This window comes from Narcine bancroftii, chromosome 6 (assembly GCF_036971445.1).
Source record: "Narcine bancroftii isolate sNarBan1 chromosome 6, sNarBan1.hap1, whole genome shotgun sequence".
Taxonomy (NCBI): Eukaryota; Metazoa; Chordata; class Chondrichthyes; order Torpediniformes; family Narcinidae; genus Narcine; species Narcine bancroftii.
The window spans coordinates 40,951,470-40,970,620 of record NC_091474.1 but is presented as its reverse complement, the minus strand read 5'-3'; the positions used below and the strand labels follow the sequence as shown (position 1 = coordinate 40,970,620).

Sequence of the window (19,151 nt, the reverse complement as noted above, 5' to 3'; positions counted from 1 at the left end):
ACTGTGCTGAAGGATGCAATGTTACCTCAATAATCATACAGTTCCCAATTTATTGTTGTCAAACCATTGAGAAGTGGGAGAAATTCAGCAAGTCGAGCAGCATCCATGGAGAGAAATGGGAAGGTTTCAGGTTGGAACTCCTTTTTTAAGTGAGGCTGCGAAGGGAAGCTATTGACCATAAAGGGAAGACTGGGCAAAGGGGTTAGAGAGGCCAGGAGGTAGTAGGATACTGGACAAATGAAGGTGGGAGAGGTGGAGGGACCAGTAAAGGAATGGACTATGCAGGTTGAGTGAAAAGCAAGAATAGAAGCAGGTAATGGTGGGATGGTTACACCAAATATTCAGGTAGGTGGATGTGACCACCAAAATACAGAGCAGGAGTCCCCTGTGGCTGCCTCCCTCAAACATGTATATCGTCTTGGATTCTGATGAGTGGAGGGTGGGAGAAATACCCTTACAGAGGAAAATAATGGCACGGTCGCAGGGAGGTGGTCCTGTGGCTGCAAGCAAAACCCGAGGGCAATGTGCAATACACAAAAGTGCTGGAGAACCTCAGCAGATCACTCAACATCAAGCAAAGGGATATAATTAATTGTTTAAGGCCTGAACTCTTGGTTGCTGCATGACCTGATGAGGTTCTCCAACACTTTGTATATTACACTGCAATCACAGCATCTGCAGACTATCCTGTTTAACTCCAGGACAATGTAGAGCAGGGGTTCCCAACCTTTTTGTTCCTCTGTACCCCTTGGGCATTTTAATACGTTCCTGTGCACCCCTAAAAATTAAGGATTTAAAAAAAACATTGTGCAATCTGACTGCAGATTATAACACTATGTATTGTACAGTAGTGGTTATTCTCTCAGACCCAATGTACCCCCTGAAAAGTGCAAATGTACCACTGGAGGTACATGTACCCCAGATTGGGAATCCCTGCTGTAGAGCCTCCCTGTTGCCAGGGTCATGGATGTCTTGAAGTTAGAAAAAACACAAGTGCTGAAGGAACTCAGCAGGTCTTGTAGCATCCATAGAAGTAAGTATCAACAGTGCCCTCCATAATGTTTGGGACAAAGACTTTTTTTTCCTTTATTTGCCCCTGTGCTTCAGTTTTAAATTTGTAATCAAACAATTCATGTGATTTTAAGTGCATATTGCAGATTTTAATCAAGGTTATTTGTATACATTTAGGTTTGACCGTGTAGAAATTACAGCACTTTTTATACATAGGGCCCTCGTTTCAGGGCACCATAACGTGTGGGACATTTGGCTTCACTGGTGTTTGTGAGGACTCAGGTTTGTTTAATTGCTTCATTGGTGCAGATATAAGAGAGTTCGACTTTCTTCTAAGCTTTTGATCACCTTTGGAGTTGTAGTTGCCATTTTTCAACACGAGGACTAGAGTTGTGCTAATGAAAGCCAAAGAAGCCATTATGAGGTGGGAAAACAGGAATAAAACAGTAAAAGATGTTGCCCAAACCTTAAGATGACCAAAATCAATTGTTTGCAACATTAGTAAGAAGAAAGAGGATTCTGATGAGCTCAGTAATTGCAAAGGGACTGGTAGGCCAAGGAAGACCTCCAATTTGTGGGTGGTCTCAGTCTGGTAATGCTTGAGACCATGGGCAGACATGTTGGCAAGGGTATGGGGTGAGGAATTGAAATGGGAGTCCACTGTGAGATTCCCAATGTTGTGCAGACAGAGCTGAGGTGCTCAACAAAGCGATCTCCCAGTCTGTATCCAGTCTCTCTATTGTAGAGGAGATCACAACGTGAGCACTGGATGTAGATGATCCCTGCAGATTTACAAGTGAAATGTTGCTTCACTTAGAAAGACTGTATCAGGCCCCAAATGGTGGTGAAGGAGGAGGTGTGGCTGCAAGTGGAGAACCTCCTGCGATCACAAGGGTAGGAGCCAAGGGGGCAATTGGAGGGAAGGAGTGGTCGAGGGAGTCTCTGAGGGACCACCACTCCCTGAGGAAGGCGGAGAGGAGAAAAGAAGGGAAGATGCATCTGATGGTGGGACCCCACAGTAGGTGTCGGAAATAGTGAAAGATGATATGTTGGATGAGGAGGCTGGTGGGATGGATGTCTTAGAGCATACTCAGTTCATTCTGAAATGGAGAGTGAGCAACCAGAGGTTGTGGTCCATATTGATCCCATCATTATGGGGAGGAGGTCCTACAAACAGAACTTAATGAGTGAGGTAGCAAGCTAAAAGACATGACCTCTCTGATTGTAATCTCAGAATTCTCCCTGTGTCCCATTTGCTGGTGAGGCAAGTAGCCAAAATAGTCAAAGCCTTAAGGTGAGTGGTTGGGGAGGGAGAGGAGAGAAGATTTAAAAGGAACTTGAGGGGCAGCTTTTTCCACACAGGGTGGTGGGTAAGTTGTGACAATTAAAAGGTATGTAGAGCAATACATGGATAGGAGAGGTATGTGGGTCGATCGTCGGCAAATGGGACTAGCTTTGTCGGCAAGGACAAGTTGGACTGAGAGGCTTGTTTCCATGCTGTAGGACTTTGACACATGACATATGTAAAGTGCAATGGGGTGGGGGGAGGGGTGGGGAGGTTTATTATCTGAAATTGGAAGAAGCAATGTTCATGCTGTTTGGTTTCAAGCTGCTTATCTGATGGCCTTTTCTAATGTGTTGCTGTAGTTTAAACCCAATGACATGAACAATGAATTTTCCATTTTCAGGTCATCCCCACCCACATCTAGTTTCACTTTCCATCTCTCCTTTATCTGTATCTATCCTCACTTTTTTGTGAAACCCAGCTAAGTGCCTACCTGTCTCTTCACCTATCCTGCCTCGAGATGCATAGTATCCTATTACCTCCTGGCCCATCCCCAGCCTTTCCCCTCCACATGCTTTTTATGGCTGGTATCTCCCTTCCCATTCTAGTCTTCAGGCCACATATGCTGCTTGATCTTCTGAGTCACTCAGCCTCTCTTTCCTTGCTCAAGATTCCAACATCTACAATTCTTGTGTCTCTCTAACATATTGTGGATAGACATGTTTATAGTAAAAGACTTGTCTGAAGAGCATTATTATGGTAGTCATGGCAGTCTTATGTAAGTAGATTGGGAAAACCAGTTTGGGACTGAATCTCGAGAAAGAATTTGAAAATTGCTTACCAGATGTTTTTTTTCAAGCAGCATGCTGATGAGCTCACTAGGGGATCAGCTGTACTGGATTGGGTGTCGTGTAATGGACCAGAGGTGATTAGAGAGCTAAGATAAAGGAACCATTTGAGGGCAGTGATCACAATATGATTGAGTTCCATTTCAGATTTACAAGATGAAACTAAAGTCAGAAGTGTCGATATTTTAGTGGAGTGAAATTACTGTGGCATAAGAGAGAAACTGGCCAATGTAGATTGGAAAGGGGGCAGTAGTAAGGAAGACAGCAGGGCAACAATGGATAGAGTGTCTGCAAGAAATAAGGAAGGTGCATGATAAATACATGCCAAAAAAAAGGAAATATTCAAATGAAAAATTGTCACAATTGGCTGACAAAGGAAGTCAAAGCTAATGTGGAAGTAAAAGAGAGGGCATACAAGGAAGCAAAAATTAATGGGAAGATAGAGGATTGGGAAGTTTTTAAAAACTTGCAAAAGGCAACAAAACACTCAAGGAGGAAAAAGATGAATTATGACAAGAGGTTAGAAAATAATGTCAAAGGCTTTTTAAAATATATAAAGAGTAAAAGGGAGATGAGAGTAGACGTAGGACAAATAGAAAACAATGCTGGAGAAATTGTAATGGGAGAAAAGGAGATGACAAAGGAAGGTGGAGTCAAGATCATGATGGGAAGCTAAATGATCTAAGAGTAGATAAGTCTCCTGGACTAGCTGGAATGCACCCTTGGGTTCTGACAGTAGTAGCTGTAGAGATTGTGAAAGCATTGGTATTGATCATCCAGGAATCATTGGATTCTGGCATGGTTCAGGTGGACTGGATAATCATGAATGTCACTCTGCTGTTTAAAAAAGGGATGGAGGGAACAAAAACGTAAATTATAGACCTATTAGTCTGACATCAGTAGTTAGGAAATTGATGGAGTTGCTATTCAAGGATGAGGTTACTGAGTACCTAGAGGTGCATGATAAGTTAGTCTCAAGTCTGCATGGTTTCCTTAAAGGAAAAATCCTGCCTGACAAACCTATTGCAATTTTTTAAAGCCATTGCAAGCATCATAGACAGGGGAGATGCATGGATGTGGTGTATTTAGATATTCAAAAGGCCTTCAACGTGGTGCCACACATCCGGCTATGAAACAAGAGCCCATGGAATTATGGAAGGATATCATGGTAGAGAATTGGCTGATTGGCAGGAAACAGACAGTGGGAATACCGGTTGACTACCGGTTACCAGTGGTGTTACGCAGGGGTCAGTGTTGGGACCACTTCTTTTTATGTTGTATATCAATGATTCAGGTTATGGAATGTGGCCAAGTTTGCAGATGATACAAAGTTAGGTGAAGGAGCAGGTTGTGTTGAGGAAACAGGGAGGCTGCAGAAGGTCTTGGACAGATAAGGAGAATGGCAAATGAAATACAATGTCGGAAAGTGTACGGTTATGCATTTTGGTAGAAGTAGTAAATGAGCAGACCATTTTCTAAATGGAGAGAAATTTGAAAATTCCCAGATGTAAAGACCTGGGAGTCCTTGTGCAGGATACCCTGAAGGTAAACTTGGAGGTGGAGTCTGTGGTGAAGAAGGCACAGATTAATTTCAAAAGAAATAGAATATAAGAGCAGGGATGTGATGTTGAGGCTTTATAAAGCACTGATTAGACCACTTGGAGTATTGTGAGCAGTTTTCTCATTTAAGATCTTCTCGTTTAAAAAAGAGATGTGCTGACGTTAGAGGAGGTTCACAAGAATGATTCCAGGAATGAAAGGGTTATCACAGTGGTTCTCAACCTTTTTCTTTCCACTCACATACCACTTTAAGTAATCCCTATGCCATTGATGCTCTGTAATTAGTAAAGGATTGCTTAAGGTGGTATGAATGGGAAGGGAAGGTTGAGAATCACTGCTGTAGACCTAATTGTTACTGAAATATTTTGCTTGAGAAAAACTGTCATTGGCCCATTTCCTTTGGAGTTATGAAACTATGCACAAAATGACTCAATTAGGGACGATTAAAACAGTGGTTTTCAAACTTTTTCTTCCCATTCACATACCAGCTTAAGCAATCCTTTACTAATCATAGAGCACCTATGGCATAGGGATCACTTAAAGTAGTATCTGAATGGAAAGAAAAAGGTTGAGAACCACTGGTATATGAGGGACGTTTGACAGCTCTTGGCCTATACTCTGAATTTAGGAAAATGAGTGGGTGGGGGGAAATCTCATTTTGAATGTTGAAAGGCATGGACAGAGTAGATGTAGAATTGTTTTCCATGGAGGGATAGCCCAGGACAAAAAGGCACTACTTCATGATTGAAAAGTGTCCGCTTAGAACAGATGAGAAGGAATTTCTTTAGATTGAGGGTGGTGAATCTGTGGAATTTGTGGTTACAGGTGGTTGTGGAGGCAAAGTCGTTGGGTATATCTAAATGAGCGACTGATAGGTTTTTGATTAACTAGGGCATTAAAGGTCATAGTGAGAAGGCCAAGCAGTTGGGCTGAGTGGGAAAATGGATCAGCTCATGATGATGGCGGGGCAGACTTGATGGGCTGAATAGTCTATTTCTGCTCCTATGTCTTGTGGTCTAAGATAAAACTGCCTATATTGGCCAAACAATTCAGCGGTATCCTCCCTTTGCTGCAAAATAAATTACTAATGACAATGAGTTGTTTGGCCTGATTAAACAAACAAATTAATGAAAGTTGTGACAAGATGCCCTTCCTGGTTTGTGTACAGACTGCTACTTTTAAGCAGCAAATTTGTGGCCTCTGATATGTGCCTGATCTCTAAATCAAAATTTCACATTTTGCTTGAAGGGATCAATTCTACTTTGATGTTATTTTTCACCAATGATTAATAAACAGATGGTCCTGCCCCTGATCTTTGCCAGGCTTGAGGCAAATCATAGTTAAGATGAACTGCTTAAAATTGTGCTATTTTTAAAATCATTGAAGTTTTAGTATTTTTGTACTGGGTGCTGTGGCTTGCAGTTTCAAACAGGTTTGCCATTGATCTTGTAAGATGTCTGCTTCTCACCCCCTGCCCCCAAAGAATCTACCCTAAAACATGGCCTGTCTACTTTTAGAAAAGGCAGTTGCAACTGGAGAGAAAGTGAACAGTAGGTGGAAGCCGCAACCATAATGGTGCATGAAATTTAGTTTTCTGCCATCTCTAATGGGTTGTGGCATCAATTTTAGCATGTTTAAAACTGGTAATTTCAATTTTATTAAGATCAGGTCTTTTGTTGAACATTTTTTTGAAGACTAACTCCTGCCATTTCTTTACTCCAATCCTCATCCACAGTTTGTTGATTACTGTTAAAAAACATAAAGTAAGAGCAAGAGAAGGCCATTTGACCCTTCAAGTCATGATTGATTCTCTATTTCAGTATAATATTCCTGCTCAATCTCTGCACCTCCTGATGCCATTTGTGTCTTAAAAAATACTATCACTTAAAAATTGCTCATTTATTTATTATCCGATTGTACCAGTCTCTTCTTTGGCTTGGCTTCGCCGACGAAGATTTATGGAGGGGTAATGTCCACGTCAGCTGCAGACTCTTTTGTGGCTGACAAGTCCGATGCGGGACAGGCAGACACGGTTGCAGTGGTTGCAAGGGAAAATTGGTTGGTTGGGGTTGGGTGTTGGAAATAGCGATCTCCAGCCCTCAATCCAAAACAGTGTACACATATAAACAGTTAAACGATACAAATGCACACTACATATATTAAAATAAATATAATAGTAGAGTAATAAGAGTTTCCCCAGTTTAAACAGCGATTCCAGTAAACAACATCGATGTGGGTGTGAAGGGAAACCCCAGTTATCCTCTCTGCTGCTTTCATGGTCCTATGGATTGACCTCTGTTCTGATGCTCTACAGCGCCACACTATTGTGCAGCTAGCCAGGATGCTCTTTTTTGAATATTTAATTTTTTGTTTTCCATCAATAAACAAGGAGATAACATCACAGACTGCTACAAAATACACAGATATCCCCCTCCCTCTCTCAGCCCCTTTAAAAAGAGAAAAGAAAGAAAGAGGCTAGGTGTTGTGTCGGTGCTTCTGATGAGTGACCATGGAGGCTGTGGAGCCCCTTATTGTCGGGGTGTGACTAAAGCTGTACTATACATCAGATATGGCTGCCATATTTTAATAAAGGTGCTATGTTGGTTTCTAAGATTATACATGATTCTTTTCTATGGGAATACAACTATGCATTTTGATAGTCCACCTACTGATAAGAAGAGGGGAGTCAGATTTCCAGGTCCCTTTTTTGGCTATGGACAAAACGATAAATATGAATTGAATTTGGTTAATTTGTAGCTTAATTCCACAAGGTTCCCCATCAGGTACAACATTGGATCTGGCGGAATGGTCATTTTTGTTATCATGGTTAGTATATCGGTTAAATCCTGCCAAATTAGGGCCACCTTTGCACAGGACCATGTTGCATGAACGAATGTTCCTGGCTCCAATCCACACCTGAAACACATTTTTGACACCTCTGATTTTACCTTGTGAATCGTTTGTGGTATGAGGTAGAGCTGGTGCAGAAAGTGGTATTGAGTCGGTCTGCATCTAGAATTAATAACTGTTGTCACACTGTCTCTACACCAGTCTGACCAGCATCTCACAACAATTATGATGCCCGGGTCTGACTCCAAACTCTCTCTTGATCTGTGTAGCCCTTGCTTGGGGCTTTCACCTTGGAGTACTGAGCACATTCTTTACTGCTTTTGTTGTCTGTCCAATTTATCCACTTTTGGGCAAGGAAATTGCACAATGCTTTAAGTTTGTACTCAGACACTCTTATAATGAAGTCCAACATAGCATTGGCCACTTCAACTGCTCACTGCAGCTTTGTTTGCTTTTAGTTACTGTTCATCCCAGCCTATTGCCATCCAGTTAATGCTCTACCTTTCTGTTTGCCTACTAAAGAGGATACCTTTACATTTATCCGTATTATACTGCTTGTGATTTGTATTGGTCATGTGCTCAATTTCTTCATATTGCCTCTGAACCTTTTTTGTATCCTCTTTACAATTCTCAATTCCACCCCATTTCGTGTCATCAGTAACCTTAAAACATACTACATACTCTTCCCTCTTCGAAAACTTTTATATACATTGTGAATATCTGAGGTACTCAGCTAGTCACCATCTGCCACCCTAATAGGGTACATTATTCCTACAAATTTATTTCTGTCAAGCTATTTTTGATCCGTGCTTTAATTCTGTGCACTGACCTCTTATCTGGAACATCAGTGTTCTTCTGCAATTCCAAATGCTGCTTGTTTCTTTATTCTGGTTGTCCTGCTTGTCCTGAGGTCATTTAGTTGAACGTAGACCGAACATGGGCTTGTATTTCAGGTTGGCAGTGGGTTCTAAATCAATTACTGCAGTCAAGTTGATTTCAGTCCTCTGCACCACCACATTGCATGTAAATTGTCAACTGCATTTGTTTTATAGAGTTTTTTTTTCTCCTTCCAGAAAACAAAGAAGTCCAAAGCAACGGAATCCGCTTCAAAAGCTGGACTTGCCAAAGGTACAGTAGACAATGCACCATTGAAGTGTATTTGCCAGGGTTGGTGCCTTAAGTGAATACTGTATATTTTGGTGAGTTGTGAAACCCAAAAATATCTCTCCAAAAATGGGGATCCACGTGTATACTAGAAATGGTTTTGAGACCTTAAACTCAGCTCAAAATCCAATCTGCGCTGATCCGGCATACAAGTCAACCCTGAAAAACAGATTTGTGGTATGTTGATCCTTGAAAACCAAAAAAACCGACTGCGACAGATTTTCATTGAAAACAACAACAGTTAGCACCCTTCAAAATTGCTAACATTGCCTGAAAACAACAATACATTTAGAACCCTTCAAAATAAATCTCGCTATCGTTGTCTGAAGCAAAGATGGTGGAAAGCATGTCCATACTCTCACTGTTTAAACAGTCATCATATGGGTCCCAGCTTATATTTGATCAGGTGGTTTCAGGTTCGTCGTCAGTGTCCCACAATAAATCATCTTCCGTGCCATAATTTGCATAAGAGATACCGCACTTTTTAAATGATTTTATCACAGATAGTACTTTGTCTCATGCCTTGAGCACGAAGTTACACAGCATATAAAGTAAATGACTTATCTGCACTCAACATCTATGTATTCCATTCCTCGCACACATGGTCTTTGATTGGCTTATTCAAGCAGACATCGAGAGGTTGCAATATAGACGTCAAACCACATGGGATAACGCCCATGTAAATATTATGTGTGCTAATCTACTATTAGTGCTTTCAGTTAAGTGTCTACAAAACCTATCAAACTCCATTCTTTGCATAAGCCACTGGCCGTCTGTTCCACACATTGTCTATCCATAGTTTTACACCATTTTCATCCATCCTTTTTCATGAAAATGTACAAAAATACCTGCAGGGAATTTCATTTTTGGTTTAATTTTGCGTTTGAAGATTACCATGGGTTTTAACTTTGTTCCGTCAGCCATGCACCATGGTAAACCTGGTGCTTTTATGGCCTATCTGATCTGTTGCCTATCATGTTGAAATTCATGGGGGTTTTGTCTATGTTTTTGATATTTGCCAATGCAAACTGTTGTTTCTGCTGGTTCCGTATAATAAACTGGTGAAAACTTACAGTTTTGTGATTAAGATCTTTTTGGTAGTTTCTGTGTAATTTTTGTTTTATCATAAAAGTTTTTTCCTGTTCATAAAGTGACTGCACCCAACTACAGTAACCTCAAAATTATCACTGAGGTCTGGATGCAACTTGGCTCACTGTGGTGCAAATGTTCTTATTTTATTTCAGGTGACTACCTTGCCTCTATTCACGTACCCATTCTGCAATGTGATTTTCTAACTCTGGCCTACGAGTTCTTTTCTCAAAGAACAGTGCTTTTTTGGTGTGTTTAAAGTCTTTTATTTCTTCCTCCAATCTCTTACCAACTTCTCATGCTCATCAAATTTTCTTGCAGCAGCGCAATTGTTGGTTTTCTTGGTCATTTCTATCACTTTCAATTTAAAGCTCACTTCATATTTTCGTTGTATGCTGGACCCTCCATGATAGCAATCACCTCCAGCCAACGCTCAGCAGATCAATCTGTACCATCTATGGGTATCAGCCCATCTCAGGCATCGCAAGCTTTAGGGGTCGACGCATGCTGGTCAACGGGGCACCTCAGGCAGCCAAAAAATTGGGGTCGATTTGTATGCCAGATATACCACAAAAACCCTTAAAATGCGACTAACTTGTATGTTGAAATAGACAGTAATTTCACAAGTTCACTTCCCAGGTTTTCTTCAGAATTCTTAAAGCTTTGTTAAAGTACAAAGCAGTTTATAATAAGCTGGCTATTTGTCCAGTTTTTGGTGATAAGTGATGCCAGATGTGCACAGGTTGCATTTTGGGCCTTCCTTTCTGAGCCTCAATCTTGCACATTACTTCAACATAAGTCATTGGTGGCTAGTACAATTCTGGTGATCAATAATAAATTAGTGTGGAAATGAGTATTATGAGAGTGTATTCTGAGCAAAATGCTGAGTTTCTCCAGTGGGAGGTGAAAGTCAGAGTTTATCAAGGGAGAGAACTGGTTGGTGAGTTACTGTTTAGTTAGTGGGTCTTTCTTTTCCTTTCTTTTCCAATCTTTTTATTATTATTATAATTTATAAACACATACAGTTCAAAGAGATATGAAAAATACATAGTAAATAACGAATTAATACAGAGATATTAAACAATAATATTGCAGAATAAAAATATATCATAAAAACAAATTTTAGATCAGTTTAGAGTATGAACTATCTCTAAAAAAAGATATAATTAATAAAAATATATAAAAAAAGAGAGAAAAAAAAACCCCAAAAAGGAAGAAAAAACAAATCTGAATTAAAAAATTTAAAAAAACTACCTACCGATATAGCTAAACCACACTGATCACTCCGATCTCAACTAGCAGCCCAATTATCATACATAATCATAAAAAGAAAACAGAGCCAGATCAACTCACCACAAATGAAAATATTGAATAAATGGTCGCCAGATTAACTCAAACTTAGAAGGGGATTCATAGACAGAGTTTCTAATTTTCTCTAAATTTAAACATAGTATAGTTTGGGTAAACCATTGGAAAACAGTGGGAGGATTAACCTCTTTCCAATTCAATAGTATAGATCTTCTAGCCATTAGTGTAAGAAAAGCAATCATACGATCCGCAGGAAGAGATAAATAAGTCAAATCTATCATAGGTAATCCAAAAATTGCAGTAATGGGATGTGGTTGTAAATCAATATTCAAAACGGTAGATATAATGGAAAAAATTTCCTTCCAATAATTCTGTAAAGAGGAACAGGACCAAAACATATGTGTAAGGGAAGCTATTTCCAATTGACATTTATCACATATAGGATCAATATGAAAATAAAAGCGATGGAGTTTATCTTTAGACATATGAGCTCTATGAACAACTTTAAATTGTATCAGTGAATGTTTTGCACATAGAGAAGAGGAGTTTACCAGTCGCAGAATTTTATTCCAATTTTCATTGGAAATATGAAGGTTGAGTTCTTTTTCCCAATCATTTTTAAACTTTCCAAAAGTCCCAGAATTTATTTTTGTAATTATATTATATAATTTAGATATCACACCTTTTGGAGGGAATTTTGAATATAGTATATCCTCTAAAACAGTCGTAGTCTCCCGATTGGGAAGTTAGTGGGTCATTGGTTAATGTTATATTTTGCACTCCTTAGTTTGAGATAAATGAATAAGTGTTATGAAATCAGCTATAGTATGGCAACTAGGGCCTGTAAAATTCACAAATTTTGCCATGTACTAATTCTAGGATGCTTCCTACAGGTGCATCAGAGGAGCACGAGTATGGAATTTTGGAGCTTGAACAACAGTTGTTTGAGGCTGTGTTTTGCTTTTTTGGAAGTGGTTATCCCTCACCTACAGAGAGTGCAGACAGTGAGGGTAACTGTCAGACAGATAAAAGAATAAGACAATACAGCATAGGAACAGGGCCTTCACCCCATGATGTCTGTACTAAGCATGATGCCACATTAAATCTCTCCATTCCCTCCATTGCCTGCAAATTTGCGTGTCTATCTAAAATCTTCATAAATGCTACTATCATGTCTGCTTACACTACCACAGGCAATGGAAGACACCTACCACTCTCTGGGTTTATCTGAGGAATGTTGCATGGCCCACAATATCACTGTGAGAAACAGAAGTACCTTCACAGAATTTGCTCGAGACAAAAATTGAGAACAAAGAACATTTATTATGCAACAATGCAAAGTTGGGTGCTTCCCCTTACCCTGGGAATACACACACACACCGGGGGGGGCTCACCCAACTTTTATATAGTTTATTTCAGTATAGAAGTACCCTCCCCCTTACATTCTTCTGCCTTCTGGATGAGTTTGGCATTAGGCAATCCTGTCTACGTGCTGTTTCTGTGAACTTGGAGGACCAGGGGGTATCGTGTCTGTGTCCCATCATGTCATTGTCCTTATTGTCCTTATTCACAAACCTGCCTTTGTTCTTATTCACACCTTCCCAACCCTCAGGGCTTACTAACTCAGTTATATGCAGAACTTGCTAATTCTGTCTCAGGCTTACTAATTACATATGCGGAACTTGCTGACTCTGTCTAAGGCTAGAAGACCCTTATCTTATTCAGACTGGCTTTATTCATTACACATATATCCATACTAACTTTCTTCATTTCTCATATTTTCATATTAGCTTTACTCATTTCTCACAATCCTCACTTTTCTTTTAGCTACGCTTCGTGAATTCTCAACTGGAATGTATTATTTGTAAACTTGGTCTTTTTCCCAGCGAGTCAGTAAACGAACTGCAGTCTCAGCGTCATCAGACAGAATTTGGGAAACCTACATCCTTTGGGTTATAGTGATCTGACCAGGGGTCCGTTGAATTAAATACTGCACACAAGTCTTTAGGCAGGGGAGCACCATAATGGCCAGAATAGCGAGTCCAGCTGCTATAAGGGCTGTGGGTATCAGACTCCAGTTACCAATAAAAAGTCTAGTCCATCCCACACCGGACCAAAGTTGCCAAGTCTGAACCTGGGCATGGGAAGATTTTCGAACTCCTGAAGAAGTGTCTTTAACCGCCTGACCGTTGTGAGCATTGTCATTAACCAGTCTTTCACAAACGCTGCCTTCAGCAGCCAACGAGTAATCGAGAGCCAGGCGGTTTTGTTGAACTGTGGCTCGTATCTGTCATCTTTCTTCAGCCCATAAATTCAGAGCCATCGCTGTCTGTTCGGTGATGATCTCCAAGGCTGCCTGGAGTCTGATTAAACGATTTAAATGCCAAGCAGCTGTGGTGTTCTGGAGCAGCTTACGTCGTTTACAACTGGAACTCCCCTTACAGTGGTGGTTCTTAACATTCCGAATATCTGTGTGACCCAAAGGATGATTTACAGGAGACCAAGTTGGGGAGGGGTGTTTCTTGTCACTTAACCTGTGAGTTGCAGCTTGTCTGCGAACATTAGCATAAGTATCACTGAACCTTTGAGTTGCAGCCTGTCTGTGAACATTAACATATGTATTCACTCTATCTCTGCTACATGTACAATCCTGACTAACATTCTGTCTGTCATTGTCCCACCATCTTCTTTGTGCTATCTCTTTAAAACTCCTCTTTTTAATATCTGTAGAGGCCGGAATACAAACCAAGTCTACTCCCCTAGGGCCGTTCTGTTCCCCTGGACCATGTTGGGATCCTATATTAACCCATACTAAATAAGGTACCCCACTATGACTATACTCTATACCTGTGCCCTGTCTGCATTCTAAAGGTAAATAATTGTCACCTCTGCTGCCCCTATTCCAGGAGGACTTAATACATTGTGAGAAATTTGGTGATTTCCCAAAAATTGGGAACCAACAAGTAAACAAAACAGCAAATGGTAAAAACAACACTACAGCACTTTTTCCCGGCGTAGTGTAACTTTCATATCAGAAGGATGAAGGACAGCACGCCAGGTGGAGGGTAGATTATCAATGTCTTTAGTCCGTGGCAGCAGCTTGTTTAATTCGTTCTATGTGAGTCCACCCCTTTTTTGTTCGCACTGCAGTGTCTGTAATCAAAAGTACACAATAGGGGCCGTCCCAGACAGGTTTTAGTTGGCGATCTTGCCATGCTTTTACATATACCCAATCACCAGATTTAATAAAATGAATAGGATGCTCCAGGGGTGCGTTTTGAACTAATAAACCCTTCTGTCTTAATTAACTGCCAATGTATTCCCAGGATTTATTAGTTCACGATCCTGTTTACTTGATGAAACGCTAATTAAAAGTGAATAGCTGCAATTTAATGCCTTATCTGTTTTTACAATAGTTTCCAAAATCGTTGTGGGGCAAGACACCGTTTACCATAACAATCTGACATTCCTTTGTGTTAGTGTAAATGTTAAATTTAGAATTATTGTAAAAAGAAACACAAACCATATTTCCATGGGTTTTGAATATATTAGACCTTATTAAAATGCAGTTGAAGCTGCTTGTCTGTATGGGGCAACCAACCTGCAATTTGTTAGAGTGAGTACATAACAGACATTGCAGCACAAGAGCCCCTGCGAGAGAACTTGAAACATATTCAACCTTTAGTTCTGCCTTAAGTACACAATTAGCCATAATGATTCAGCGAGTGATATTAACTGTATTCTAAAATGAATTTATTTTAAAAATAGCCGAGTGGGAATAAGACATGTCTTTGTCACTGCAGACGACAACGAATTTGACGATTATTTAACGTCGCTATTGTAATTTAAACATTAAATGCCTTGCGCCACAGCCCACAGGAGCTGGCCTTATTTAAAGCAATCTGTAAAACCGGCACCGAAAAACATTTAAAATATGTTCTTATGAAGATTGCACGCACAATCATTTAAGTACAGGCTAGTTTCTATTATATTCCACTTAAAGTTCTGCTGCGTGAATCCTGGAGCTTGTGGAGACATTATTGAATCAAGAAATATTGGTGCCATGCCAATCTCTGTAACATGCCGATTTTTCCAGTCTTTAAACTGAGACGTACTGAATAGCATCTGGTACAAGATCTGTGAGCTATTAATGATATTGTTATGCCTATGCACCCAATTGTTCTGAACTATGCCACTAATTTAAATCATATTCCAGCTATTGCAGTAATCACACACCACCATAGACCTGTTTGTAGTTTTATTTCTCCATTAAGCTAAATCCAGTCGTGCAGGGTTTACTTCCGTGCACAGACATTGCCAGCACTACACAAAAGTGTCTTTGCAGCAGCCAATATCACTTTCCATCAGCCGGTACAAGTTTGCACTCAACATTCAGTGCCGGCTCTCCTGATGTCTAATGAGACACACCACATGACTCGAGCATGTTTGAGCCTCTCTGAACTCTATTAGCGAACCCGTATTTGACCTTCACAACTGCAGTACTATTAACCCACCAGTCTTTTAGACACCACTTCCAGATGAATTTGAAAAACCAGATCATGATTATTTACAATGTAACTTCCGCACGACCGGATTTAAATATAAACCTGATGAATGGGGGAAGTTATCATGAACTAAATTACAGCGGCAATACAGAGAAATTGTGCTGCGGCATGAATTTAACTCCAGAGGAAAATGCACCAGAGAAATCAATCATTAAACTTATTGGATTCCCCAGAGGTTTCTTTATTGGGCGATCTTTAAGCTCACAGACCTTGACTGCTGAATGTGTAGAACAAATGTACTAAATCTATTGAGAGGGCTCCAACCCGCTAACTGCAAGACAGGAGCCTGGAGCCTCAGTTTCAAGTGAACGGAATACAATTCATTAGTGCCACAACGCGCTTAAAGGGACATGCACACTCCTCCTTCAACTGGCTGCTCCAGCCACTTTACACATCAGATTCTTTCTTTATCTTGCATACACTTAAAAAAAAGTAAGACATATAGAACTCACCCTATTTGCGCAAACATTTCTCCCTGCAAATGTTATAACATCGCTCAACTCTCACGTACTCCCTGTGCAAAATCACATTTGAATACAATTTATTTCATAAAATGAAATTAACTGGTAGTTAAATTCGCTCATTCTACAGTATTGATAAACGATCATTTATGACATTTACATTTTAGCATGAATTTTAATTAATATTGGTCAGTGACTGAAGTGAGAAGTCGTGATTTATGAAATTATCTCTGGTCTCTACTCTCCCACTCCCGGCGCTTCTCCCAATGTCCAGGAGCTACCACACAGACCCTAACATTTCCCTGCTGTCCCTCCACAACTTCCTTGACTGCCTGCATCAAAATCTTAGCCTTTCCTTTCTGTTTATCCTCAGACCTCTGGACGTATGCCCTTTGTGCGATCTGTAAAAGCTGTGTTATTCCCTGTTCATGCCAATTCTCCATCTTCTGCAATTTTCTCCTGATGTCTGGGGCTGAATTAGTAACGAAGCCCATTAATACCCATGTATATATATTTGGTCCCAAAAATTGATCTAATTGTTCGGCACATCCCTGAGGATCCTCTATCAGGGAGGTAATTTCTCTCTTAAAGTTACGCACCTCCGTACTAGTCAGGGGCACATTTACAAAACCGAGACCCCCTCCCACGGGAACTTCCCGTAAAGGTCTCATCCAGTTAATTTCTGGCTTATCCTCTCCTTTATAATGTCTAGGTTCCTGCTCTCCGGGAAATGAATCAAAGGGTTCTGCCCTTCCCTCCCGGAGGGTCTCACACTGTTCTGAATCAAAGTCTCCTCCCTCTCTTGTCAATTGAGGTGGTAATCTAGTACTTTGTGAACGGGTCATCATACCATCCCTACTTTCTTCTTCTTTCTTTAGCTGTGGGGGAGGAGGGGAAGGTGAAGAAGGGTAGAGCAGAGGAGAGAGGGGAAAGATAGGAGCCGGCATAGGAGGAGCATAAGGTGGAGGAAGGGAATGTAACACATCCCATCCTTGTGTTTCAGGGACAAAAGGTTCCTCATCCTTCTTGTCCTTGCATTCCTTTTCATTGAAAACCAGTTGATCAACCGATCCACTGAGCCAGCAGGCTGCATATTCTCTGCTCTCAATATTATCTCTTTGATTTTGATAGAGCCAGATGTTCAATGCCTGACACTTTAGGTCCTCATCGGATCCGAACTTTGGCCAATATACCGAATTCTCTTTTATCGGGTTTTTAACACATTCCAGACAGCAATATCTGACCATGGACTGTTTGTCTTTCCCGTGAGTTCTCCCCCGCACCCCAATCAGATAGCATTAATCCTAACGGACTTTGCTTAGTTATCTGATCGTCCCGTCCTTCCTTAGGACTATTTCCCTTGCTACTCACACCTCCCATAATAACAGGTAAGTAAAATTCCTCTTACCGGGATCCAGTAGCTATTCCTAGTGCGCTTCCTTAACGTTTGTTCTCAATGCCTCTTCTCGGATATCACTCGCTTCATCCACTGACAAGTCACCCGCCGTCCGTGAGTCCAGCTGAATCAGCCGGGGTGCACCTACCCTCGTTGTCAGGCACTCTGTCAGTGGAGGGAGTGGGATCCCGGACGAGCCCCCATTTGTGAGAAACAGAAGTACCTTCACAGAATTTGCTCGAGACAAAAATTGAGAACAAAGAACATTTATTATATAACAATGCAAAGTTGGGTGCTTCCCCTTACCCTGGGAATACACACACACACTGGGGCTCACCCAACTTTTATATAGTTTATTTCAGTATAGAAGTACCCTCCTCCTTACATTCTTCTGCCTCCTGGATGAGTTTGGCATTAGGCAATCCTGTCTGCCTATGTGCCGTTTCTGTAAACTTGGAGGACCAGGGGGTATCCTGTCGGTGTCCCATCATGTCATTGTCCTTATCGTCCTTATTCACAAACCTGCCTTTGTCCTTATTCACGCCTTCCCAATCCTCAGGGCTTACTAACTCTTATATGCAGAACTTGCTAATTCTGTCTAAGGCTTACTAATTACATATGCGGAATTTGCTGACTCTCTGTCCAAGGCTAGAAGACCCTTATCTTATTCAGACTAACTTTACTTCCTACATTCTATTATCTACCCTTATCCTATTCATACTGGCTTTATTCATTACACATATATCCATACTAGCTTTCTTCATCTCTCTTATTTTCATATTAGCTTTACTCATCTCTCACATCACCAATAGTAAGAAAAAGGTTATGAGCTTTAGTTATAGGAGATTCAAAAGTTAGAGGAGTAGGCAGATTTTTCTGTGGCCACAAAAGATAGTATGTTACCAAACTAAAGCTATCACAAAGAAACTGGAGAATAGATGTCATGGACCTCGTCATTACCAATCATACTGGTTGAAATTAGTATAAAGTGCTGTGCATGGATTTTAAGGAATCAGGAATGCCTCTTTTCAGACAACTAATGCCCACAATTTGCTATGGATTTCAGAGATAATATTTTCAAGGACATCATAGAAGTTGACAATGTATTTTGGATTGGCAGTCCAATGTTGCATTTTTGAAATTACTGTAAATTGTGATTAGTTACTAAAATTGTTTTTTTTTCCCTGTTGGAAAGATGCAGGTGGATGTTGAAGATTGGTATTCTTAAAGTGAAGTTCTCTCATTCAATTTCCTCTGAGAAATAGATAAATAATCTTCATATCATTGATGTTCCTTGGATCTCACTGTCTACAAGACCATGGGTATCTTTGACAAGGCTAGCAAGTGCCAACACCCATAATTGCTTTTGAGAAGGGTGTGCTGAACTTCTGCAGTCTTTCCAGTGAAGGTGTTCCCAGGAATTAGACTGCAGTAAAATAGCATTTGTGTACTTGCAAGTCAGGATGACATGTATCTTGGAAGGGTGATGTTTCTATATACATTCTATCTTGTGGTGGGAGGGAATGAATGAATATTTAGGGCAACAGATTTCATTCAAATGTGCTGATTTGTCCTAAATGAGTGCTGTTTCTTGAGTTGTTGGAGCTACCCTGA

At 40.5% G+C, this 19,151-nt stretch overlaps 2 protein-coding genes across 2 annotated transcripts in view; one reads left to right on the top strand and one right to left on the bottom strand.

Moving 5' to 3' along the window:
• The window catches only part of gcnt7 (glucosaminyl (N-acetyl) transferase family member 7), a 41,748-nt gene extending 32,668 nt beyond the window's left edge, over nt 1-9,080 (bottom strand). The window contains exon 1 of the mRNA XM_069884746.1: nt 8,384-9,080. The gene's annotated coding sequence lies outside the window, so the exon portion shown is untranslated. The remainder of the gene's footprint in view (nt 1-8,383) is intronic.
• Nucleotides 1-19,151, top strand: part of rtf2 (replication termination factor 2) — an 85,398-nt gene that overhangs the window by 51,125 nt on the left and 15,122 nt on the right. Inside the window, exon 7 of the mRNA XM_069884749.1 lies at nt 8,628-8,682. Within this exon, the coding sequence (XP_069740850.1) occupies nt 8,628-8,682 (55 nt within the window). The remainder of the gene's footprint in view (nt 1-8,627; nt 8,683-19,151) is intronic.